Below are 26733 nucleotides of genomic sequence, written 5' to 3'. Positions count from 1 at the left end.
AAAAATGTATATGTTTAAAGTGATTGTTCGTTACAACTAGTTGCATATTTTCAGGGGTAGCGAGCAGTCCGAAACTTTCTACGAATAGTACTACGAAACCTCGAACGACTAGCGGACACGCGGTCTCCGGTCCCGGACCGGGTACTAACCCGAATCAGTATTCACATTCGTTCGCCGCGGCATTACGTAATTTAGCTCAACAGACTGTTCCGAACACTAGTACCGCCTCTTCCGTCGAGCAGTCCGTCTCGTCCATTAATCAGACAAATTCCTCCGAAACGCTAAGGAGAAATCCAGGTAAATCGGTTTTTCTTCTTCTTGGTATTTTGTGCATGTACCTTAATTATTTCCCACAAACGAAATCCGAAGATTTCTTACGTTTGAAATCAATTCAGGTAACAGCTCAAATCTGTGCTTTCTATAATTTGCAAAGCAGGCAAGCGATAAAAGAATAGGCGTGGGGAATCTACAATTTGCATTCCACAACACGTCAACGTTAATTGATCTAGGCAAAACTAAAAAGAATTTGATTTCTAATACTCAATTTGCGAATAAACGAAGGTACAGAAAGACAGTTTTTAGATTTACAGAAAGACAGGTAGATTTAATTTCAATACAAAGTACCACCCTTCGCTTATACGCTTTTGAGGGTGTTGCTTTCTGTATTGAAATTAAATCTTAAATGTTTTTCGTATTTTTCGTTTACTCACACAATTGAGTACTTAAAATCAATTGGCTGGAGTTTTTGCCTGTAGTCCGTCTCACCTTGACCCTACAGTATAAGGAACATAGGCAATGCAGCCTTATGAAAGTTTTTAGCGCGGTGATGCCGATTTTATCAAAAATAATTTGTAGTGGAACATCAGAGAGATTACATTAAAACAGTTTTAGAAAGGCAATCTACAATTTTAGGATTCATATGCGTAATAACTATAGTATATCAAATAAACTTAAACGCATATGAATCATCATCCTCTTTGCCTTATCCCTATGCGGGGTCGGCTTCCCTAATTGCATTTCTCCACACAATTCTATCTTGGGTCATATCAATGTTAATCCCCTTTACCAACATGTCCTGCCTTATCGTCTCCCCCCAGGTCTTCTTTGGTCTTCCTCTTCTACTCCTTCCAGGAATTTGCACTTCAGCTATTCTTCGTATTGGGTGATTAACGTCTCGACGTTGAACATGACCAAACCATCTTAACCTATGCTCTCTCATTTTGGCATCAATTATTGCTACACCTAGACTTCCCCTAATATACTCATTTCTAATTTTATCCTTCTTTGTCACTCCACTCATCCATCTAAGCATTCTCATTTCCGCCACATGCATTCGTTGTTTCTCTTTCTTTTTCACTGCCCGACGTTCAGTTCCGTACATCATAGCCGGTCTTATGGCTGTTTTATAGAATTTTCCCTTCAGCTTCATTGGAATTTTTCTGTCACACAACACACCACTCGCTTCTTTCCACTTCATCCATCCGGCCCTAATTCTACTGCATGCATCTCCATCTATTTCTCCATTACTCTGTAATACCGATCCTAGGTACTTAAAACTATTGCTTTTCACAATCATTTCACCATCCAAAGATACCATTTTATTTGTAGTAACTTCATCTTTAAATGAACATTCCAAATACTCTGTTTTTGTCCTACTAAGTTTTAAACCTTTTTCCTCCAGAGCTTGTCTCCACTGTTCCAATTTTTGTTCTAAGTCTCTTTCACTATTTCCTATTAACACTACATCATCAGCATACATTAGGCTACCCTGTAGTTTCCTATGCTACCCTGTAGTTTCGCTGTTATCTGGTCTAAAACTAATGAGAATAAATAAGGACTAAGCATCGAGCCTTGGTGCAATTCTACTTTCACCTGGAATTTATCAGTCTCTCCCACACCTGTCCTAACACTAGTCGTTACTCCCTCATACATATCTCTCACAATCTTTACATATTCGCCAGGGACTTCTTTCTTATTGAGTGCCCACCACAGAATCTCTCGAGGAACTCTTATCATATGCTTTCTCAAGATTAATGAATACCATATCAGCGTTGGTCTCTTTATTCCTGTATTTTTCCATCAGTTGCCTTACAATGAAAATTGCATCTGTTGTTGATCTGCCCTGCATAAAGCCAAATTGATTATCGGATATTTCGGTTTTTCACGTATCCGTCTATCAATTACTCACTCCCATATTTTCATGGTGTGGCTAAGTAGTTTTATAGCCCTGTAGTTTGTACATTGTTGTATGTCTCCCTTATTTTTGTAGACAGGTACTAATATACTGCTTCTCAATTCGTCTGGCATTTGTCCAACTTCCATAATTCTATTAAATATACCTGCTAGCCAACTTATTCCTATTTCTCCCAATGCTCTCCATACTTCCCCAGGAATGTCATCTGGTCCGACTGCTTTTCCTTTCTTTATTTTTTGAAGCTCTCGAGCCACTTCCTCGTTTGTTATTCTGGTAACCATTGCTGTTACTGTCTCCGTTAACTCCACAGGCTGTCTGTCAAATTCTTCATTTAATAAACTGTCAAAATGCTTTCCCCATCTCTTTTTGAGTGATCCTAATGAATCCTAAAATTGTAGAAAAACATTTTTAATTTAATCTCTCTGATGTTCGATTACAAATACTTTTTGATAAAATCCACATCACCGCGTTAATAACTCTCATAAACTCATAAGGAATGCATGGCATGTGTTCCTTATACTGTAAAGTCAAGGTGAGACGGACTATAGATATATTGACGTGTTACGGAATGCAATTTTTAGATTCCTCACGTCAGTTCATTTATCGCCTGTTTGCTTTGCAAAATACATAAAGCTCAGATCTGGGCTGTTACCTGAATTGATTTCAAATGTAAGAAATCGTCGAATTTCGTTTGTTTTAAATAGATGTCGCTGTAGCGTGTTTTGCATATTATTTTTAAATAATTTGCTAACATGACACAAAGATTTTGTTTCGATTCAAAAAGGTTACCACAGCTCGCTCTGATGATTCCGAAAGGATGAAATGCGTATAATGGAATGGTGGTGCACTGTATCCAAATGAAATCTTAACTATTTCGTATTATTTCCTAGTTTTGTTTTTTATTGTTTGTGTAGTTTGCCTCCATGTAATTTATTTAACGAAATCCATCGTAGACCCAACAACCTGGACACCTAGATAAAATATTTTTTATCTAACTGTAGTGTACACAAATTCGTTTACATTAATAAATTTTTTTGAATTAAGCAAATTCGATATATCAGATTATACAGAGTGAGTTTTATGTATAGATTATACTGATTATTTTTCATGTAATGTTCACTATCATTAAATGTATGTATAGATTTCTCTGTCTCAGGACAACAGACCCTACCACTCACCAACTGATCCGCCTAAAGCCGTTGGTCAGTAAGTTCAACGCATTTCAAGAATGTTCACTATACCTATATGTCATAATTGAATTATTTCTACATTTATTTAAACAAACTAAAAATCCATTTTTTCGGCCTGGGCAGCTATTATTTTAGGTTTTTTTGGATCAATCGGAACAAAAAAAAGTTCTTTTGTAATTTTTCTCTAACGGACATCGCACACATCTGATGGAAAATATAATTTCATTCAAATGAAATAAAATTTACATGAATGGATTTGTCTCGAAATTACAGTCATTTCATATTATTGCGCCAACTCTGAATTTTGATTAATAAATCTAAAATCAATGTACGTGAGTTAGAGAGAGATAATAAATTTTGTCAATCGCCAGTTCATAAACTTTCTACAGGTATGAAGGCAGAGGCTTACTCTTATCTTATAGGTAATAAAGTAGGTATAATTTGTTCAATCGTACCAAAGTATATAGTTCCTCTTTTCTCTAATCTTCTTAGATCACGCTGGGTTAAGCTGTTTTCAATAGCCACTAGGCTAATATTCTTTTTCTCATGATCATCTTTCAGTGCGTCACAGTTTTTCGATTTCTTTCTAACGCATTAAATTATATGTGACAGAAAAAAAGGCACTTCCGTGATTACAGACATTTACAATATTTATTCTAGTTATTCTAGTTGTCGATAGATGGCGTCATAATAAAAAAAATAATTTTTTTAATTAGATAATAATATTACAAATATAATCTGTATAATTTATAAAACTATACAAATCAAAGAAAATACCATTTTATAAATGCAAGAAACACATTTAATTTGTTTTTATTCCAAATTGAAAATAAAATGTGACAACTGTCAGATTTAACTAAAATGTCATGTTAGAATAAATGTCATAAATGTGTATTATCACGGACTTACCCTTTTTCCTATCATTTGTTACGCACTGAAAAATGCTCATGAAAAGGACAATAGCATTTATGAATGACAGTTTTTAGGACTTTAAAAATGTGATTTACATAAACTTTAATTATTCCAATTTACGCAATTATTTATAAAAATTCGAGTTGGCGTAATGATACGTAAATTAACGAAGCCTTGGAAGGGAAAGGTGGAATTCGCCTTGGGGGAGAAAATATTAACATCAGATATGCAGATGACACAGCGATCATGGCTGACAGTATCGAAGATCTTCAATTCCTTATAGTTTGAGTCACTAGAGAATGCTCCAATAACGAACTTGGCATAAATACAACAAAGACAAAGTTGCTTGTGGTTAGTAAACAAGACGTCAGCCCTATGCAACTAATTGTCAGTAATGAACCGATAACAAAAGTTAACTATTTTAAATACCTAGGATGTTGGATAAACGAGGCACTAAATCCTGATGAAGAAGTTAAAACTCATAGAAATTGCAAGAGGAGCATTTATGAAACTTAGATCTATGCTGAGCAATTCTCAGCTGAACTTACAACTAAGAATCAATCTCTAAAATGTTATGTGTATCCTGTATAACTATATGGATGTGAAATCTGGATCATGAAGGTTAATATGATCAAGAAATTAGAAGCCTTCGAGATGTGGTAATATCGTAGAATGCTCCGAATATCATGGGTTCAACATGTCATATAGAGAAGTCTTAAACAGAATAGGTCAAGGAGAAGGTGACTTGATGAAGATAATAAAAAAGAGAAAACTTTAATAAAAAAGAAAAAATATCTGGGGTATATAATGAGAGGTAGCAGATACTGGATACTGCAGTTAAAACTCTTAGGGCCGGTTGTTCGAACGCTAATCAACAATGATCACTATCAAATATTTAATTACTGTCACCAACTGTCAATGTCAACTTTTATTGGGTTGCTGAAAACATAATTGATTATAATTATGAGATTAGTTAATCAATTAACATAACAATTATTAACATAATTGATTAAGTAATTTCATAATTGTCATCAATAATTATGATTTCAGCAACCCAATAAAAGTTGACATTGACAGTTGGTGACAGTAATTAAATATTTGATAATGATCATTGTTGATTAGCGTTGGAACAACCGGCACTTAATGACTCTAATAAACATAAATAGGGGTTTTACTTTTTTTTGTCACTCAGTATATTTTCAATAAATAAATCTGCACGAGTTTTTTGTGAAGCAAAGAAGGTGTAAGAAATCGTAAACAAAATAATATTCAGATCGTGTATATCTTAGTGACAGTAGGAGTGTTATGTTTAAAAATGCACGTTATACAAAATATTGTATGTCAACTTTTCACCTTATTTACTTCATTCTTTTGCAGGAGGTGTTCAATTACCGGACAAAACAAAAGGATTAGTAGAAGTGCCACCTTTTGCATCACCCAGTAGTTCGAGCTTGCGCTCTTTTGAACCTCGTTTACCCACCAATCACGTTGACCGTTATCCTGCAAATTCGTTACCGGATCTTAACAGAAGTGGTTTTCAACCTTATCGACCAGAAGAAAGGTAATGTAGCGATTTTAAATAAAACTAGCGATTCGAATTTATATTTATATAAAACTATTTGTTTAGAAGTTGACAGTTAGGAATTATCTTGTTAACTCTAAACTAACAAAATCGCTTCATATGTACAGCTGGTTCCAAAAAAACTGATACGACTCTTAAAGCGTATTTTGTAGAAAATTGAGCAGTGTATTTTGAAGGATAAATAATTATTATTTACATTCTGTCACTGTCACTGCCAAATCTTAAAATTGGTCAGATAACTTATTCTGTTCAACGTCAAAAAATGGCTGTTTGTTTGTTTATTTTATTATTTGTCTGTCATAATAAATATAATATAATGTCAGATCAATCATACACTGCTCAAAATGATCAAATCTTACTAAGAGTCGTATCAGTTTTTTTAGGAACCAGCTGTACATAAAGTCTTTTTACTCCAAAAGCCCGCTTACGTCAGTCAAAATTTCTGACGTCAGAGCACTGTCAAAACAGAATGTGAATCACAATATACAACAATAATTACAATAGTTTTTAAATTAAGCTCTATTTAATATGTAGGTATTTATAAATAGAGCACAGTTTTTTAAAGCTATATATTATAAAGGGTGTTTGGTAAGGAATGGGCCATAGCTTAACCTTAGATTCCTGAGCTTAAAATAGGTCGATTTAAGCTAACTCACCTTAGTACGAAAGTTGATAGTAACTGAAATACAGGGTGTCAAAGTTAAACTTTTATTTTATTTATTCTTGAATATTTCCTGACAGGCATGAGCAAATAACACGAAATTTGGTAAGCGGGTTTTTTTGCAACGGGAAATCTTAATTCGCCACCAAGAATGATGTATTACCCAGAGGGCGCCACATACGTCTTTCATCGCTCATTTAATACGTTCAATTTTTTTTATCCCCCACTCTACATACTTCCTGAATCAAAATTTTTATTCTCCTAATATTTTTACTTAAAAAAGATATACTACCTTTATTTCGCTAAACTTGACCGTTTTCGAAATAAACGCATTTTAAATCTGCGATGCAACATAATTGTTTGCAAAATATCCTTGTAGTTACACCCGAAAAATAAACTTAAGCCATAATAATTTCCAAAAATGTACCACAAATTTCTTCTAATGGAATTTGCGGTGCAATAATATAAATATGAGAACTTGCACAATTATTGTGGTTTTAAGTTTATTTTTAGGGTGTAACTACAATGATATGCAAAAAATTATGTTGCATCGAAGATTTAAAATGCGTTTATTACGAAAACGGTTAAGTTTAGCGAGATGAATAAAGTATGTATATCTTTTTTAAGTAAAAATATTAAGATAATAAAAATTTTGATTCAGAAAGTATGTAGAGTGGGGATAAAAAAATTGATCGTATTAAATGAGCGCTGAAAGACGTATGTGGCGCCATCTGGGTTATACATCATTTTTAGTGGCAAATTTAGATTTCTCTTCCCAAAAAACCCCCGCTTACCAAATTTTGTATTGTTAGCTCAAGTCTGTCAGGAAATAAGAATAAATAAAATAAAAGTTTAACTTTGACACCCTGTATTTCAGTTATTATCAGCTTTCGTACTAAGGTAAGCTAGCTTAAATCGACCTATTTTGAGCTCACGAATCTAAGGTTAAGCTATGGCCCATTCTTTACCAAACACCCTGTATATTGTGAATCAAATTGCGTACGAAATGAAAACAACCACACAATTTTTACTATAAATTGGTAGCAACCAACGATGCAAAAATGTAGCAGCACTGAACTGTCATTAATCATTGGAATTTGAATTATTTTCATTTCATATCAGTAGCGTACGATTGTCTAATATATTTAAATACAATTATTAGTTTCTGGAGTATTAAACTTAAACAATTGTTTTATAAGATTTATACATATTATTAATAATAAAAAATGTTTTTGGTTATTTAATCAATATAATTCTAAAATACTCAATGTAATCGCGATTATGTTTTTCTTATTATAATACCATGTTCACACTTATGCAAGATCGGGCAGTTCCGTGTGGGTGTCATATAGCTGTGCTAGAGAAATGTAAATTCTAAAGTTGATGTTTATTTACGTTAATTAATATTACAAATATTTCGGCAAGAAATGAAAACCGATTGATCATTAATTAGAAAAAATAATTATAGATATTATTTGTACAGTAAACAAAAACAAAGGAAAATATCTCTGACAAGTAATGACATAAATATGGACATGATGAAAAGTCACATTCTGTTTTGGCAGTGCTCTGACGTCAGAAATTTTGACTGACGTAAGCGTGCTTTTGTAGTAAAAAAACTAAATATGTTATTCCAAAATCATGTAGAGTGGCGCGCCCTCTCTCGTCTCTAATCATCGCTCACTGGCTTCTGGCCGATTCTCGAGAATGGAAGAATTCTCTAGAGTCTAGACTCCGCGTATCAGTCTGCCGAGTTGCACCCGTTATTTAAGGTCGGTCAACATTAACTTTTTTTTACAGTAATATAATTGAAGGAGCTTTCGTGGCCAGATCGATATAGTCCAAGTAATAAAGCTTAAAATAGGACAAAGCCTCGCAATTTTTACAGAATGGATCGATTTGCTTGAAAATTTGAGAATAAGTAGTGGATAGTCCAAGGATCAAAATCTATATCATGCTGAAAGGCGCTTTTACCATGGGGGTGGTTGCCATCCCATCTCGTGGGCGGAAATTTTTTATTATATTTTAATCGCAAAAGCTGGTAAAACGTTCATTCTAAGCAAAAAACGTTCTATACATTTTTTTGATAAAATTGGTAGTTTTCGATTTATTCTCTATCGAAAGTTTTATATCGAAAAAATCAATGTTTTTCAGTTTTCGGCTAATAACTCCAAAAATTTTTTTGTTTTATCAAAACAATTTTACTTAACAAAAATGTACATTTTGAAAAAATAAACAAAACCGTTTTTTTTTTAATTTTCTTTAAGACCAACAGTAATCTAGCTATACTTTATTATATGTTGGCTCTTCTTCGTCAAATGCTAAATATTGGAGTTTCAAAGTCAAAAGACGGAAAAACTATGCATTTTTCGAGGACAACTTGTTCAAACTAATTTAAAGAAATTAAAAATATATATCTCCAGAAATAAAAAAAGAGTCTCTATCTCAAAAAGTAAGTGACTTATATTGAAAAGAATGTCAGTCCTCATTTTTTTTTCAGCGAAAAAGTGATCGCAAGCAACCCCCTAATCATTACCCTAATAAAAATAATTAGTCATTATCCTTATTTGGTCTTTTTTATTTATGTATTATTAATAGGTTCTAGAAGTTTGAACGGCTTAGAATGATTAGTTTTTAAAAAAATGGAGTTAAAAGCCAATAACGAATTTTTGTAGTTTAGAAAAAAATGGCCTTTTATTCAGAATATCAAGATTAGCATCAGAGATACGAAAAAATGTTTAGTTATGAAATTGTAGCCTATTTAATTCCTAAGAACCTGGTTTGCAAAAATTTTTTTACGGCACAAAATTGAGTGAGCTATTGACAATTAAAACTTGTAATAACATGTAAAAACCACCTTTACCCTTTCCAAGTCACCTCTTTTTGCAACTGAGGCTTTTAAAAAGATTTAATATTAACAGTCTTATAGATCTTGTAAAAACCTACAAAATTATTTTTTACCAACCTTTCTAAGATAAAAACTAAAAAATTTTCGGTTAAAACATCAATATATTTTTTTGAAAAAAAAAAAGGAGAAATCCAATTGGAAGCATAATAATGTAAGTTAGCGGTGTTTTTAGTCATTGGTCTTATTCCTTCTTATTTATTTATGTATTATTAAGAGATTCTAGAAGTTTGACTGGCTTAGAATGATTAGTTTTAAAAAAACTGAAGTTAAAAGCGAGTAACGAATTTTTGTAGTTTGGTAAAAAATGCAATTTTCTTTAGAATAGAAAGATTAGCATCAGGGATACGAAAAAATGTTTCAATATAAAATTGTAGGTTATTTAATTCCCAAGAACTTGGTTTGAAAAAAAAATTTCTACGGCAAAAATTGAGTGAATCGTAAATGAGTATCGAAAAACATTCATTTTTTCTATACAAAACTAACACTTTCGATAGCGAATAAATCGATTAATTTTATCAAAAAAATGTATAGAACATTTTTTGCTTAGAATGAATGTTTTTATCAACTTTTGTGGTCAAAATATAATGAAAAATTTCCACCCCCGAGATAGGGTGGCAACCACCCCCATGGTAAAAGCGCCTTTCGGAATCATATAGATTTTGATCCTTGGACTATCCACTACTTATTCTCAAATTTTCAAGCAAATCGATCCATTCTGTAAAAATTGCGAGGTGAAAAGCTTCGGTTCCTGGCCTAATATCTTTTTATCAGAGTGTCCTATCGACAAAAATCACAATAGTTTTTTAAAGGTGAAAAGTTCAGCGTTCGTATAAAATTTTTGCACTTTGCTGCAAATGAAATCCGTTTCTATAAAGCGGTTAAATAAATAAACGTTGCGCGCGTTTTGCCATTTTTTAGGATTCTCATAAGACATTAACATTTATTACTTCTATTGACAGGTCGCTATGGATTTTTTTTGCTAGAGCCTAATCTTCAAAAGCTATAACATGAAATTTCGATTTTCAGTTTGGGCAACAAATATGCGGCATTTGAAATACCGCTAAAAAAGGAAAATTTAAACTTTCACATTACAAACAATCTCACGTCGCAGAAAATGCCTCGACGAAGACATTGGAGAGGAATTTCTAGCTGAAATTGTGTAGTTTCGAAAATTCGTATTTGTGTAATCGAAAAGAAGCAGTTCTAAACGTTCTGGATCATTATATCTAGTGTAGATCATATATTACGTTAAATATTTACAATAGTTTTTATTTGTTTTAGAATACCTCATCCACAAGTAGGTATAGATATGCAAGGCTACTCGCCTTATAGCTTTCCAACCTTACCGACCTCATTAATAGAAGAACAAATGTACTATGAAAGACTGGGCGTTTTACGATCACCATGGCCTCCAATTGGTCATCCATATATGCCTTATATGATTCCAGGGGCCGGAATGCCGTTATATGTGCATGAAAGGTAAGATGAATAAAGTCGGTTCGCTCAACTCGAATTTTGGCAGATTCAGAGTAGGAAACATACAACACAAAAATGCCTACCTTACGCTATTAACATTATTAAATAAACTTGCCATTGCATAATTCTTTCATTGAACAAAGAAGAATTATTAAAAATAGTGGGAGTGTATACTAAATTCATAAAATTTTCGCTAGATATATATATTCAGAGTACATAATTTCAGTTGTTATAATTTAACATAATTGTATTATTCACGCTGTTTATATTATTAGATATTAGTATGATTGTTGTTTCGTTGTTACTTTACTCTTAATATTAGCTATGGCTATGAGCACGTGTCCTTGGTTGTATAGTAATTTCCGGCTATTTATAGTCTGTCAAAAAAATTACTAAATTTACTAGACAGTTCCGTCTGAGAATAGCGAACCAACTATACTAATATTCAAATATATGTAAATCAGAAATAAGTTATGTTTCCTGTTAATATTTATTGACAATTTTAACACAACTGAAGCGTTTATTTTTTTGAGTTTTGATTAAAATACATACTTATAAAATTCTTTAAAAACATGTAGGTAAAGTCGATTCGCTAATCTGAGACACAACTGTCTAGTGACGTGCGTTGGTAATTTTTTTTAGGAAGTTAGGTTTTTAGACGTGACTAGAAATTACTACACAACTATGCATAGTAGATGAAGAACTGACCCAAATGAAGCTGGCAATGGGATAAGACAGGGAGATTCCCTGAGTCCTCTATTGTTCAACTTGATCATGGACGAAATAATAAAAAAAGTAAGAACAAAAAAAGGATACCAAATGGGAGAAAAACAACTTAAAATAATCTGTCTGCTATGCAGACGACGCAATACTAATCTCTCAAAGTGAAGATGATTTACAACGTATCCTGCACGAATTTAATATAACCGCTAGAAAATTTTAACATGTTAATTTCCTCAAAAAAGACTAAATGCATGGTTATAACAGCAGATCTAATAAGGTGGAAATTAGAGCTGGAGGGTCAAATAATAGAACAAGTCATGGAGTTTAAATATTTAGGCATCACACTATCTAGCTACGGAAAGCTCGAAACAGTGGAAACAAGTGGAAGATCAGGTGAATAAAGCAAATAGCCGCAGGTTGCCTGAATGACACAATATGGAGAAATAACATCGGAAAAGAAGTGAAAGGCAGAATTTACAAAACAGTCATCAGACCAATAATGACATAGGCGGCAGAAACACGATCTGATACAGAAAGGACAAAAAGAATGCTAGAAACAGCAGAGATGAAAACACTGCGAAAAATCGATGGTAAGACACTGTGGGATATAGCTAGAAGTGCAGTTATACGACGGAGATGCAAGGTGGACAACAGTAATAACTGGGCGAAAAACAGAAGAGTAGAATGGAATGACCACATAAGACGAATAACAACAAATAGAGTAGTAAGGACGACGAGAGACGATTCCCCAATAGGAAGACGATCAGTGGGAAGACCCCGAAAAAGATGGAACGACAACTTACTGGAGGCACACTGAAAAAACAGACAGAGTCATGTCTACATAAAAAGAAGAAGAACTAAACATACCTGCTCATAGCCAATATTATTAATAGTAAACAGACATAAATAACATAAACCTTACGCCAATTAATAATTATTTATTTACACCATTATAATGTATTTATAACAAATGAGAAAATTATACAGTGATGAGCGTGCTAATAACCGGCAAAATAGGAAAAGATGGAAAACGTATTAAGTTGTGAGATAAAAAGAAATGAAACTAGTCGAGCTGGGACATTTAGACACCTTTACACGTATCAGATGAGTATGTCAACTAAAACTGTCACTGTGACAGTGGCAGTTGCTAAACTCGTCCGATACGTTTAAAGGTGGGAAACAATCAATATAATGTAAATTTTTAGGTTAATATCGCTAAATTTTCTAGCTCGGCTCATGATACTATAAATAACAAGATAATATATTGCACATCCTGAAGTCGTGACGTAACTGGAGACCGGCAAGTTCGTAATGGTTCGTAATCATTCGTAATGTCCGATTAGTTTGAATTGTTCGCGGTTGTAAGTAAGTGTATTTTATATTTTATTTTTGACAGGAATCTCGACACTAATTTTTTCTTAATTAAAGTTTAATATTATGTTGCTAGTTGAATAATTTCATCACAGAATGCATACAAATCCCATTTAACTTTAACAAGAATTCAAATTCAACTTCCGGTCTCCAGTTACGTAAGAATTCAAATTCAACTTCCGGTGTCGTTACGTAATCATGCGCGAACTCGGACGTATTTGAGCTACGGGAGAATACTATCTCGTTATTTATAGTATCATGGCTCGACTAGTTTCATTTCTTTTTATCTCACAACTGAATACGTTTTCCATCAATTGTGTTATTTTGCCGGTTATTAGCGTACTCATCACTGTATATTGTACAAAATAAAAATATTTTGTAGAAATAAATTCCACAAAATTTTATGAGTTTAGTATACACTCCCACTATTTCCAATAATTCTTCTTTTTTTAATGAAAGATGTGTCACAAATGAATCTCGGCTGAGCGAATTCAGTATAATACTATATAAGCGATATAATAATCAGATATAATCGTCACTCAGGGTCAAGATAATATGTCAAATGAAAGCCCTCACTTATGTGTATATTCCAATTTTGTTAATAGATGGTTCTTGAGATAATCTTGGGTTAAACAAAGTATTCTTCTTGATGTGTCTATCCGTGACGAATGTTGGCGATCATCGTGGCAATCCTTGTCAATTGACAAATCCAAAATTTGTCAATTTTTGCTTGCATATGATTTCGGTGTTCAGTTATCAGGCAGATGTTATCTGCAAATTCGAAATCTTCTAACTGTTTGAAAAGGTTCCACCTGATGCCTGTTCGATCGTCGAGTACTTTTCTCATTACCCAATCTATCATAATAAGGAATAGGGTAGGGGATAGTACACAACCCTGTTTGACTCCACTTTCTATGGATATTTCTTCTGTTACTTCACCTGAATATTCTAGTTTGGCTTTGTATCCTTCGTAGAAGAGTTTAATAAAGTTTATGATTTTTTGTGGTATCCCATATAATCTAAGGATTTTCCACATCTGTGCCCTATTTACACGGTCAAAGGCCTTTTCGAAGTCGATAAAACTCACATCTATATCTTTATTCCATTCATTTGTTTGTTCCAAGATAATTCTAAGGGTGCAAATGTGATCAATAGTGGAATGGTTGGAACGGAAGCCTGCTTGGTTGTTTCTCAGTTTTTTATCTAGTTCTAGCTTCAATCTTTCCAATATGATTTTGGTCAGCACTTTGGATGTGGCACTTAGTAGTGTTTCTTCTTCTTATGGTGCCTATCCGTTACGGATGTTGGACACTAACATGGCTATTCTGACTTTGTTGACTGCTGCCCTGAAAAGTCCGGTAGTGGTTAAGTTAAACCATTTTCGCAGGTGTATTTTTAGTAGTGTCGCATTTTTAGTAGTGTTATTGCACGCCAATTGTTGCATTTGCTCAGGTCTCCTTGTTTGGGTATTTTTATAATCACTTCCTCTTTCCACTCCTTTGGCAATTCTTCGTCCGTCCATATTTTATTCAAAAGTGTATGTAGCATCTCTACTGACTGCTCGGTGTCTGCTTTTATTATGTCAATGGGTATATTGTCGATTCCTGCGGCTTTGCCATTTTTTAGTAGTTTTAGGGTGTTTCCAATTTCATCCCTTGTAATTTCTCCAATATTCACTTCTAGCTCTGGTGATTCTACTTCATCTTCTATGATTTGAGTTATTTCATGCTTAGCATATATCTCTTCGAAGTATTCCTTCCATCTTTTTATTATTTCTTTCTCATTTTTTATTCTATTTCCTTGTTTATCCTTTAGTTCTCGTATATTTCGTTGTGCTTTTCCTGTTAAGTTTCGTATGATTGTATATTGTGTTCGTAAGTCGTTTTCTTTCGCTGCTTCTTCTGATATATTTAGCATCTCATGTATCTAGTTTCTTTTATCTTTTCTGGCTTGCTTTTTTACTTCTGCGTTTTTTGCCTTGTATTTCCTGTCAAGTGCCCTCTCTTCTTCCGATCCTTCCTTTTGTAGAATTTCTTCTTTGATTTTTTTTTCTTTCTTCTATCAGTAGTAGAGTATCTTTGGTAATCCATTTTTTATTTTGTCTTTTTAATCCGATTGTTTCTTTTGCTGTATTCATCATCACTTCCTTAAAATATTTCCATGTTTCTTCGACTGACTCTCCAGTTTGTTGTGATACTGCTCGGTTAATTGCCAGTTTCTCACTGAATTTATTTCTTATACATTCTTGTTTTAGGGCATCAACGTTGTACTTGTTCCTTCTCCCGTATAGCCACATCTCAAATACTTCCAATCTTCTGCACATATCTTCGTTCAACGTCCACCCACGATTCAACACCATATAAAAGGACAGGGAATATGTAGCATCGCACCATTTTTATTTTTATACCAAGAGAGAGGTTGTGACCCTTGAAGAAGGTCCCCATCCGGTTGAAGGTAGATCCAGCTTTTCCGATGCGCGCTCTTATCTCTTGGTTGTTGGTTCATCCTTCATTTATTATTATGCCGACGTAGTTGTAGTGTGTTACTCTTTCTACTGGGGTTTGGTTGACGTAGATTTGACCTTCTGTTATCTTTTTCTTGCTAATTATCATGAGCTTTGTCTTCTTTACTCTATTGACTCTATATTGTTGACTGGAGTACGTGATTTTGTTCATAAGGATTTGCAAGTCTTCTAGGTTGTCCGCAAATACTATGGTGTCATCGGCATATCTGATGTTGTTTAGCTGGTACCCGTTTAGTAGTGAATGCTTTTTTCGGTTTCGACCAAATATTCTTTCAAAGTAGAGATTGAATATTAGAGGAGGCAAAATACATCCTTGCCTCACTCCATGGATAATTTTCACATATTCTGTGTGTTCATCTTGGTTGAGCCTACTGTTTTTTATTTTATTAACGCAATATTCTAATAATTACAACTCTCCGTTTAGGTTAAAAATGGAAGAAGAGCACCGGCGACTTTCTGCCTCCAGAAAAGATGAATACGTCGAGCGAGAACTCATTGAAAGGGACCTTCAGATGCAAAGAGAAAGGGAACAACGAGAAAAAGAGCGAGCCCAACGAGAACGAGAGAAAGCACAATCTCGTATACCTCCCCATCTTACTGCCCCTCATATGTCGCCACAAGGACTGATGCTTCCACTACTTCATCCGAGTTCGATGTTGCCACCTGCGCAACTAGGTCTGTCCCCATCTACGAGGCAATCACCGTTAGTAGGTCAGTATTTATATTTTTTGGTGTATGAGTTAAAAAAATTATTTAATAATTTTTCACAAAAACATATATAACTTTCGGTTCCGATCTTATTTCGGGATATTCACAACAAGAAATTGAAGCTGAATGTCTCTATTGGTTCCATTATAATTGGTTCATGCAGGCGAGTGTTGGAATTTCAAGGCAGACATTCTAAAGCAGGTAACAATGCGCTCTGCTCGAGTATTGCCGGAGTGATATAATTCTCGCAGCGACATGCAGCCGCAGCTGTGTATCAATAGCTATCGTTATGATTGCTTTGCAAAGGTCATAAAAACTAAAGCTCTAAAAATTCAGACAGCTTGTCAGTCACAGCTGATTAAGCGAAGCAATATTTTTTAGTGTTTAGCTTCAGTTGCAATCGTGGCTGTCAACCGATATTGGTTTCGGGACCACGAAATAGTTATTTTCCTAACTAGTGCGGAAAGTGATACTTTCACGCACGAGACTGTCGTTGACCCGAACGACGCGATAGCGGAGTTCGGGCAAGCAGTCGAGTGCGGGGAAGGCACTTTCCGCATGAGTTAGGAACAATATTTTTTCTAGGGCCGTACGTTTGGAAAAAAGCCGCAAAAAATAGAGTTATATCAATTTTTATTTAGAAGTGAAAATACACAAATTAATTTTTGACAAGGTTGTCAAAACCAAACTTTCAATATAATGGGTTACCACGACGACGATATTGGTTTCAATGACGACGATTAAAAACCATTGTAATTTTCTACTGATCTGACTTTTAAATAGTATGTCAAAATAATTTTATTTCATCGAATTATCTCGCTAATTTCATTAAAACATGAACACAATAAGATAAATTTGAAATAAATTAGTAAATAATATTAGTTTATTTCATGTATTATAATATATTATAATGCCATATTACAAGGTATTTCACTTTCCCGCACGCCGTGCGGGAAAATTTACTTTCACGCACGCCGTGCGGGAAAGTGCAACTTTCGGAAATGAAATGCGTGCGTGAAAGTGGCTCTGTTAACACGGCCGTAGAAAAATATATTCATTTCCAGCCAAATCACGCAAGCTCCAAATAGTTTGTTAAAAATAATAATCTGTACTCAGACAAAGGGTTGCGGCAAAACGTGCTCCTCCAAAAAAGCAGGACAGACAAAAAAATGTTTATGGGTCCTATGAGCTGACAGTATGCAACAATCTCGCACTTCTGAGGAATTAGACGATGGTGACGGCGAGAACATTGATTATGTAGATGAGAATGTGGAAGATGAAAACGACGAATGAACCAATTTTGTACATTGAATAAAGACCGTTTTACAATAAAAATCAGATTTAGCCATACGGCTCACACCCCCTCTAGGGGGAAATATTGACTCATCCCAGATACCTGCGGTATCAAAAGGATTGAGCTCTTGGTGAGGCTCTTTCCGTGTTATCGACCCAAAAATTTTCGTACACATCTAACCGTCGAGAGTAGTACAGCTTTATGCATGGTCTTATAAAGATGTTCATTCAGACCCAGCTTTTTTATGTTTTCTAAGAGGTTCTTCGGAATGACTCCAGTAGCAGAGAGAATAAAAATTCACGACAAAAAAATTATGATTATTATTATTATTTCTGTCATCAATGTTATTATTACTAGTATAATTATTACTTCGTACGATTTATTTCCCGTTTCCACCAGCAGCTTTATGGGTGCGAGGGGGTCTTAGATGATACGTCGTATATGTAACCCCATGAGGTTATTGATTGAGATGAAAATTACAGTTTTAACCAACTAATGTTTGACGTTTCGACTTCCACTCCGGAAATCGTTCTCAAAAAAGATTATTTTTCAAAAATTCTGCAAAAATGTATAACAAGTTTTTGTTTAACATGTTAACTAATATAGTAACGTATATTCTGTTTGTATTATAGGTTCCGCTTTTGTAGCCCCTCCGAATCCGACCCAGGGATATACAATACCCCGTTCGAGCCCTTCACTACAAAGACACTCTCCTATGAATTCAAATTATACGCTTAACCTTAGTCAACGTCAAAGCCCTGTGATACAACCTTCAGGACCGATGATCAGTAGTATGAATCTTGCGCCTGTTGCTAGAAGCAACACTCCGACAAAGGTAGGTATTAAAGTCAACTAGAACTTTGGATCACATGCATTAGAATACTTGTATTTATATACCTAAGATTTAGGTGTATACATTTTATTGTTTTACAACAGGATATGTTGGGACTGTGTGGTTACTTTAATGCCAAAGTAGGCGAAGAACCAAGCTAAAAATCTACAATATTGGTATGCATACTTTACTGTATACAGTGTATCTATTGAGAATAGTCAAAAGCAAATCAGCAATTAAAAATATGCTAATAAAGTCAACCAACAGAACGGGGTATATCAATAAACGGAAAAATCTTGAACAACAAGATTCGCAGACGACACCGCTATTTTTGCAGACAATCTAGAAGCATTACAACGATTCGTAAATAGATTACATTAGGTCAGTATAAAATATGGACTACAAGTGAACGTCAAGAAAGCCAAGTTCATGATTATTTCTAAGCAACATACAGTAGGAAGCCTCGAAGTATCGAGAGAAAACAAGTAGAAAGAGTGAATAACAATACACAATACAAATATCTGGGAGCCTAGGTAAATGAAAACAATGACCAAGGTAGAGAAATCAAGACACGCATTGAAATTGCAAGACAAGCATTTATAAAAATGAAAAAAATGTTTGTTAATCGAGACCTTCCTCTGGAGCTAAGGATAAAAGCCTTGAGCCTCTATGTGTTCTCGACTTTGTTGTATAACATGGAAAGCGGAACAATAAAAGTGGATAATATAAAGAAGTTGGAAGGATTTGAGATGTGGTGTTATAGAAGGATTTTGAAAATATCCAACGAGTTACAAATGCAGAAGTGTTAATATTTAGGCCACATTACTGTTTATCCTAAACCATTCTTTCAGTGCGTCATTAATTTTGACGTCTTAATTTTGACGATTAGTTGAATCTGACAGTTGTCAGAATATTTATGTTTGTATAAATATCAATATTTATATTTGCCAGAATACAACGGAACATTGATGCACTGACGAGTCAGACACAATAGCAAAAAAGAGAACAAATTGAAAAACCCTGAGCTCACAAATGAAAAATAGAAACTCTATGAGATAACTTCTGAAATAATCAACAAACCGGCTGGTAAGATATTTGGAAAAGTAAAAGAAAGAAGAAACAATATGGTAAGACGAGGAATGTCGAAATCAATTAGAAATAAACACGTAATAAAGAAAGATGTAATCACAGCAACAAACAACCGAAAATAAGAACAAATGTATTACTATGGGCAAGAAACAAAGAAGTTAATAAGAACAAAGAACAACTAGACAGAAATCGAGCTAAACCGGGTTCTAGGATGATCTACAGGATGATTCATTAAGAATGTCCAACCTCTGAGTTATAAATGGTAGAACTCAAAATATTAAGATTTAACCCAGATCACCTAAATAAAATATGGCTCGTTACTGAGTTACAGGGTGTTTTATTTAATAATATAATAACTATTTTTACCCATTACGTTAAAAGTATTTGAAATATCCTTGTGATACTTGGTAGAAAGTGTAGGTGTAGGTACTGTACACCCCATGAAATTATGCTAAACAAACGTTTCTGACTACTACCAGAGGCGTACGACAAGGGATAGAGAATCGTTGACCCTTCCCAAATTCTACGTCACTGGCGGAATTACTATTTTAGTGCAATATTTAGATTCTCCATTACTTTCTATGTAAATAATATACTCTTCATTAGCAACGACAAAGTCATTAGTTTTCGAGATATTTGAAGTTGAAAATGAAACGGCATGGATATTTTGATTTAATTTGTCGTGCCCCTTCATTTTTACCTTCAAATATCTCGAAAACTGGTTTGGGGGAGGTTCCTACAGGCAAAAGGCTAACTGGACATCCCAAAATGCTGTGGAAACAACCTCTCAGATATCCAAAAAATGAATACTCCACTGGACAACAAATTGATAGAACCGAGCCTTTTGGAAAAAAGTTGAACAGTCAGGTATATGGTGATAATGATTTTATTGTTTTAGTAGATACAGTAGACTCCGTCTATAACGAGAACTGAAATGACAGACTAATTACCTCGTTATAAGCCGATCTCGTTATATCAGACAACAATAATATTGTGCATTCATATGAATATGTTGTTTTCTAAGACATTAACTTCCTAGAGTGAAGCCATTCTGAGCACTATAAGATGCTAAATGTTGTTTGAATGGCGCTTTGAAAAAGAGTCGGTAGATAAAGAGGAAGAAGTTGACAGGCGGTGGAGTTTATTACATCACTGGCCTCGATAAACACATAGATTTTAGGCATTTCTGTATACAGGCAGCTTGAGTATTTATTTATAGCCTTTACCGCGCTAAAACCAAGTAAAGAAACATATTCTTCGATCTCATTTTCCCTAGTTATAACCAAATATGCCTCGTTATAGAGGGTTATATGTAGTTCAATAGGAATTTCATGGGACACCTAATGTACCTCGTTATAAGCGAAACCTCTTAATACCGATGTTCGTTATAGAAAGAGTATACTGTATTATCGCATTAGCGTGGTACGATTGAGTATTCTTACATATGTTAAATTCTTTGGATTTATTATTTCTTTTACTCTATTGTTTATTTTGTTACTTTGATAATTGGATAAACATAATGTCCTCTTTCACTGAGTCACATTATTTTTGCCCTCGAAAGTATTCTGTTCTTTTGGCACTTTTGCCTAATTGAAAATAATAGGTTTGTTCTAGCATCAGTTTCAAACGGTTTGAAACCATCAGCGAATAGTGAACCAGCGCGAGTAGAGGGGATAGCACTCGTGACTGTATTATGTCCTCTCACTGACCAACTGTTTGCTGACGGTTTCTGACTAGTTTGACTGTGCTAGAACAAACCTAATATTAAACGATTTATTTTTTCAACAGGGATCCCCAAAACCAAGTACGCCTACACCAAAATCCAAGAGTCCATCGGTTAACGAAGCAATTCTTCATTTAAACGAATCGGCCTCAGTAGCCAACACTCCTATCAATAGTAATAATAAATTGGATGTTAGTTCTGATGTGAAAGCGACAGAACCGCCTCGGGATGTAGGAGGTACTGCCTGACCTTCTGTTATCGCCGTACAAAACTGCCAGAATAATTTAAATTCAGGTAGGAAAACTACAATTTTTTAAAGTGAAAGAAAGGCAATTTATGTTTTATTTCGATTCAGAGACAGGGTATAATCTGCAGACAGCGCTGTTTCTGGTATCACCGTCGTCAGTACAGATGCCTACCCGCCTCTGAATCAACACAAAACAGAATTGCCTATTTAAAGGGAATTTCAAAGATAAATCGAAACTCCCTTCGAAGACGCTGCAGTGACATCTATTAAATAAAATAGAAAGTAGGAAGGTCTCAGATACAGAATACATTCTTATTAAAAATAATATATTATTATGCTCTGTATTTTCTCTCTGTTGTGAGATTGATCAGCATCTTATTAATTCAATTAATTAATTAATTATTTCAATTACTACTCATGGAAACAAAACCAAAATTTAATAAAACTTTCCAATAAAAAATATTCTCAGGGCTAATTGATTTTAATGTATCACCTTTAGTTTGTGGCTTATAGTATTTCTCGTTGCTTACTTTATCCAGGACAAAACAGGGAAAATAAATATACTCAAATTCATATAAATTTTATAAATAATATTTATTTATATACTATACCAGGGGTGGCCAAGCTTCTTAATAGTCCGAGCCACTTTTCACAAGTTGAAGTTTTTCGCGAGCCGCAATAAAATACTTATTCAAAAAGTATCTATGTATAGAAGGTATTTACAATTTTTTTAACAGAACTTTTACTTACTGAAAACCGAAATACAATTACGAAATATTTAAACTTAATTACATTTTTGTTTTCCTTCTTTTGATAATTCTTTAGAATTTGGTGATTAATATGTGACTTCTCAGTAATTCTTTTAGATGCTGGTTAGGTAATATTGATCGGTGTTAGGATTTCACGAATTATAAAATGGAATAAAATGGTCCACACAAGTACGTTGTTCCTAATATGGAAATAATTCGACAAGCATTCTTTTTTAGGGTATGATACCTTCTTGGATTCTGGTACTTTCCAAAATTCGGTATTCGGCGTCGACTTATGGCATAACTCTAGATGGTGAAATCTACAATGCCGAACTTCCTCATGGCTCCGACCCTACAATCCCCACCCCAAAATATTGCAGCAAATGCTGCATTAACGGACACTCCATCGACGAATACCCTCAAAAAGCATTCGTCTGCCCCCACTGCGGCGGCAACCACAAATCCAGCGCCTGCACCAAACAGCAGGAACCCAAATGCCCGAATTGCGGCGGTGACCACCCCGCATACTCCAACAAGTGTCCACAAAGACACACCATCCCCTCCGCCCAACACGAAATACAGCCACTAACGATCGAAAGATCATTCCCCCCTTTCGAACTCCCAACAGAAACAAAGAACATCTTGTCGATTCAGACTGCTCTGTTGCTGAACTTGTTGCCCGAACTTCGCGAACATATCGCTGCTATCACGGCTAATCTAATTAGCCAAGTCTACGACCACTCGACAGTGGTCCACGGGTACGGGAGCAATGTCACGGTGACATTCCGCTCCAACCACTAAAACCCTCCCTTTATGGATTTCACCCTAGGCACAGTCAACTGTCAGGGTCTCTCCAAAAAGAGACCCCTCATCAAGAATATCCTGTCGAAGCATAACATCCAGATCCTCGCACTCACAGATACTCTGTCGAAAAACGATCCACACTTCGCAGGATATTCGATCATCCATCGAAGCCGCTGTCAGGTTTCACGTGGGAATGGTATTCTCGTGAAACACGGAATACCGCACAACACACACACATTCCCACAAAATTTTCGTCCACCTGATGTGGACTTCCTGGCAATTGACGTGCATATCCCCAATAACGAAACCCTCACGATAGTCTCTTACTACAAACACCCGGATCAACCACTCAACAGGCATTTGCTAGAGTACTTTTCGAGGCTCGGCAAAGCTGTGTTAATGGGCGATCTAAATTGTAGACACACACAGTTTGGTGATCACCGTCAAAACCCAGAAGGCATCCGCCTCACGGATTATCTACTAGACCTTCCCATTTCAAGAATCACCAACACTGAATTCACGTTTATGAACGCCAATGGGGCCTGTATTGTCGACCACATCCTAGTTACTAGTAACATTCTGGATCGGTTCGGGGATAGATGCCACATAGGCGATTCAATAACGTCAGACCACTTACCTCTTCTTGTCGACACCGACATGCTAATTCCAAAACAACCAAACCCTCCAAGATCTATAAGAGACTATCGTCACGCTAACTGGACTGAATTCCAAAACTTCATCACACAAAATCTCCCTATGTTAGGCGAACTCGATACTAACGATAGTATCGACACCAGTGCAACCGATATTGAGAACCTCATCACTGAGGCGATCACGCACGCAATTCCACTCAAACAAATAACCTATACATCACCGGCACTTCCACAATACATCATTGCCAAAATCCAACAAAAACGACGTCTTCTAGGTCAATACAAGGCCAACAAAAACCCACTAATCAAAACAGAGTACAACCGGATCTGTGCCAGGATAAAGAGGGAGATATCTGTCCTAACGGCTCGCCGATGGGAAGATGCTACCTCAAAACTGGACTACAGAGACGGAGGTAAATTCTGGCAAAAATTCAAAGTCCTAACAAAACAAAAAATATCTCAACCATCCCATCTGTTGGTCAACAATCACATAATCAATTCCCCAGAAGGGAAAGCCGAAGCATTCAGAAATTCGCTTCAAAACAATTTTCAAACTCCAGATAACCCGAACTTTGATCGCATATTTAAATTCAACACAGAATACATTGTAAATGTTACTCTCAACCACTACATTCCAGTCTATGATCCTATCATGGACCCCCTCACAGACAGGGAAACGGAGAGCTTTTGCCAAATCGGCAAAAACAGCGCTCCCGGACCTGATGGCATCAACCGAAGGTGCCTCAAAAAACTTCCAGAGAGTATCATTCCTCTTCTAATTAAAATATTCAATGCATGTCTCAAAAACAGCCACTTTCCTACTCCTTGGAAAGTGGCCAACACCATCATGCTTTTGAAAAAAGGCAAACCCCCAACCGACGTGGAATCCTATAGACCAATTTCATTAATCAATACTCTGGGTAAAGTTCTTGAGCTAATCCTAAAAGAGAGGCTCAATAACTTTCTCGAAAACCACAATATCATACCAAAATTCCAATACGGATTCTAGTCAGGTAAATCTACTAAACATGCATTAATAGATTTCACTACCAAAGTTACTCAAACCATCAACGATGGTTCATTCGCCATAGCCACATTTCTGGATGTGCAGAAGGCTTTCGACCAGGTCTGGCACGACGGGCTTGTTCGGAAACTTCTGGACATCGGGCTACCATTGCAATTTACCAAAATTGTACACTCCTACCTCCACAACCGTACTGTCAGAGTTAAAATAGGCGATCAAAGGTCCACCCCCTTCACTCCACAAGCTGGAGTTCCCCAGGGTTCAGTCCTAGCACCGCTGTTGTATATCATCTACAACAGCGACATCACTAACCAAAATATCCCAGGTACTCGGCTGTTTCTCTATGCAGACGACACGACTCTGCTCTCAACAACCTCTCGATACAACCCAAGACTCCTCTTCAGAAGAGCCCAGGCTCTGTTGGACGGCGTCGGCGAATGGTGTTGTAAGTGGAGAGTCACGCTGAACGCGAACAAAACAACAACAATTGTGTTTCGCGCCCCTTCTGTGTCAAATAGAATCATACGCAATGAAGACGACCAATATCCACTGAGACTGTTGGGAGAAAGGCTTGTTGTTAGCCCGACTGCGAACTATTTGGGAGTACTGTTTACCAGGACTCTCAACTGGGACGCAGATCTAAAGGCAACTTTAGATAGGGTAAGGAACAGGGCCAGACTTCTCAACGCTCTCTCGGGAAAAATTGGCAAGACACACAAGAATACTCTCATTCACACTTACAAGACCTTTATTCGACCCGTCATGGAGTACAAATCATGTATCTACTCTCTTTGTTCAAGACAAAAACAAGAGAGGTTGTTGAGAGCAGAACGTAGAATCTTGCGTAGATGCAACTATGAGCACTGGCGATATCCCTCAAACGAAATCCATAACATCTCGAACACCCCCAAAATCACCGAGAGAATAAACTCTCTGAACAGGAACTTCACAATCAAAGTAATCAACGGCCCCCCTTCCGACACACAAGAATCTCTCAAATGTTCCTGTTCATCTTCCGGCCACGTACTCCACCGAAAGCCCAAACGCAAAAAGATTCATGTACCGTCCGCTCTAATGCAAACATGCATGGACGAACTCCCGGTGGAGTACGAAAACATCCTTGAGGCTACCCCGTTAGCCTACCGTACCCACCTCTAACATTTCCTCTTCCCTACCCCGAACAGGGAGAAGTTGGTTTTTGCGGTTTCCCAACTTCATTGCACAATTATACCTGTTCGTCCCAAGAAAATAGCCGCAACTATTTTCTCCACTCGAACGCACACTGTCCACGCTGCGCTCAAAGCCACCTCCTGACCGCCGACGAGGGACGCAGGTTCGCCTGTCGTTGTACAATGGTTTCTAGGGAGACTGGTCGAGAGCAAAGCACGGACAGTACACGTAAATGTCTATGGAACCAACAACAATCCATCAAACTTTCTTCTCTGTTGACTTCTTAGCCTTCTGGACACCACCGTCCGGCATAACCCAGGATCCAAGAACACCAGGACACGGCGCTTGCCCCAGTGTGTTTTTCGGACTGTTTGCTTTTGCTGCCAACACAATACATTCACCTCAAACGCATTTCTTCTGAACATTATCCAGACAAGCAAATCAAACAATGTAGTAGTAGTAGTCGACTTATAGTTTTATTTTCGAGCTTGATCTTCTTGCGTCTCTATTAATTTTAATTCTCCAGATGTTGTTTGGGTCATATATTGGTAATAATAAAAAATTCACCTTATGAACTATGTTCATTTCAAATAAAAACGGAAAAAAATGAAGAGACGATTTAACATATTTTAAGTCTTCAAATCTATTTTGGAGTTCGGTCAATATTCCTTCCGGTTTTTTTATATACCTACTCGTTAAGTTTTTCTAGTATAATATGGTAACAATTTTTTTCTAAGTCGAGTAAAATGACTTAAATGCAAAATGTGTAATACAAATTACAAATTACATCTGTAGCAAGAGTTATACAAAAATCGGTCTGGATTCGGTTGATTACTGACTTTTACATTGCGTCACTCTTATGTAATGTTCGTTTGCGCAGTTTTCGATGTGTCGATCAT

General features: G+C 35.8%; 1 protein-coding gene across 1 annotated transcript in view; it reads left to right on the top strand.

Moving 5' to 3' along the window:
* Window positions 1-26733, top strand: part of LOC114333210 (uncharacterized) — a 197859-nt gene that overhangs the window by 146836 nt on the left and 24290 nt on the right. Inside the window, exons 11-16 of the mRNA XM_050660558.1 lie at window positions 55-297; window positions 5674-5857; window positions 10729-10926; window positions 15966-16252; window positions 18176-18378; window positions 21253-21424. Of these exons, the coding sequence (XP_050516515.1) occupies window positions 55-297; window positions 5674-5857; window positions 10729-10926; window positions 15966-16252; window positions 18176-18378; window positions 21253-21424 (1287 nt within the window). The remainder of the gene's footprint in view (window positions 1-54; window positions 298-5673; window positions 5858-10728; window positions 10927-15965; window positions 16253-18175; window positions 18379-21252; window positions 21425-26733) is intronic.

This window comes from Diabrotica virgifera, chromosome 1 (genome assembly GCF_917563875.1).
Source record: "Diabrotica virgifera virgifera chromosome 1, PGI_DIABVI_V3a".
Lineage (NCBI taxonomy): Eukaryota > Metazoa > Arthropoda > Insecta > Coleoptera > Chrysomelidae > Diabrotica > Diabrotica virgifera.
This window is presented reverse-complemented; position numbering and strand designations above follow the sequence as displayed.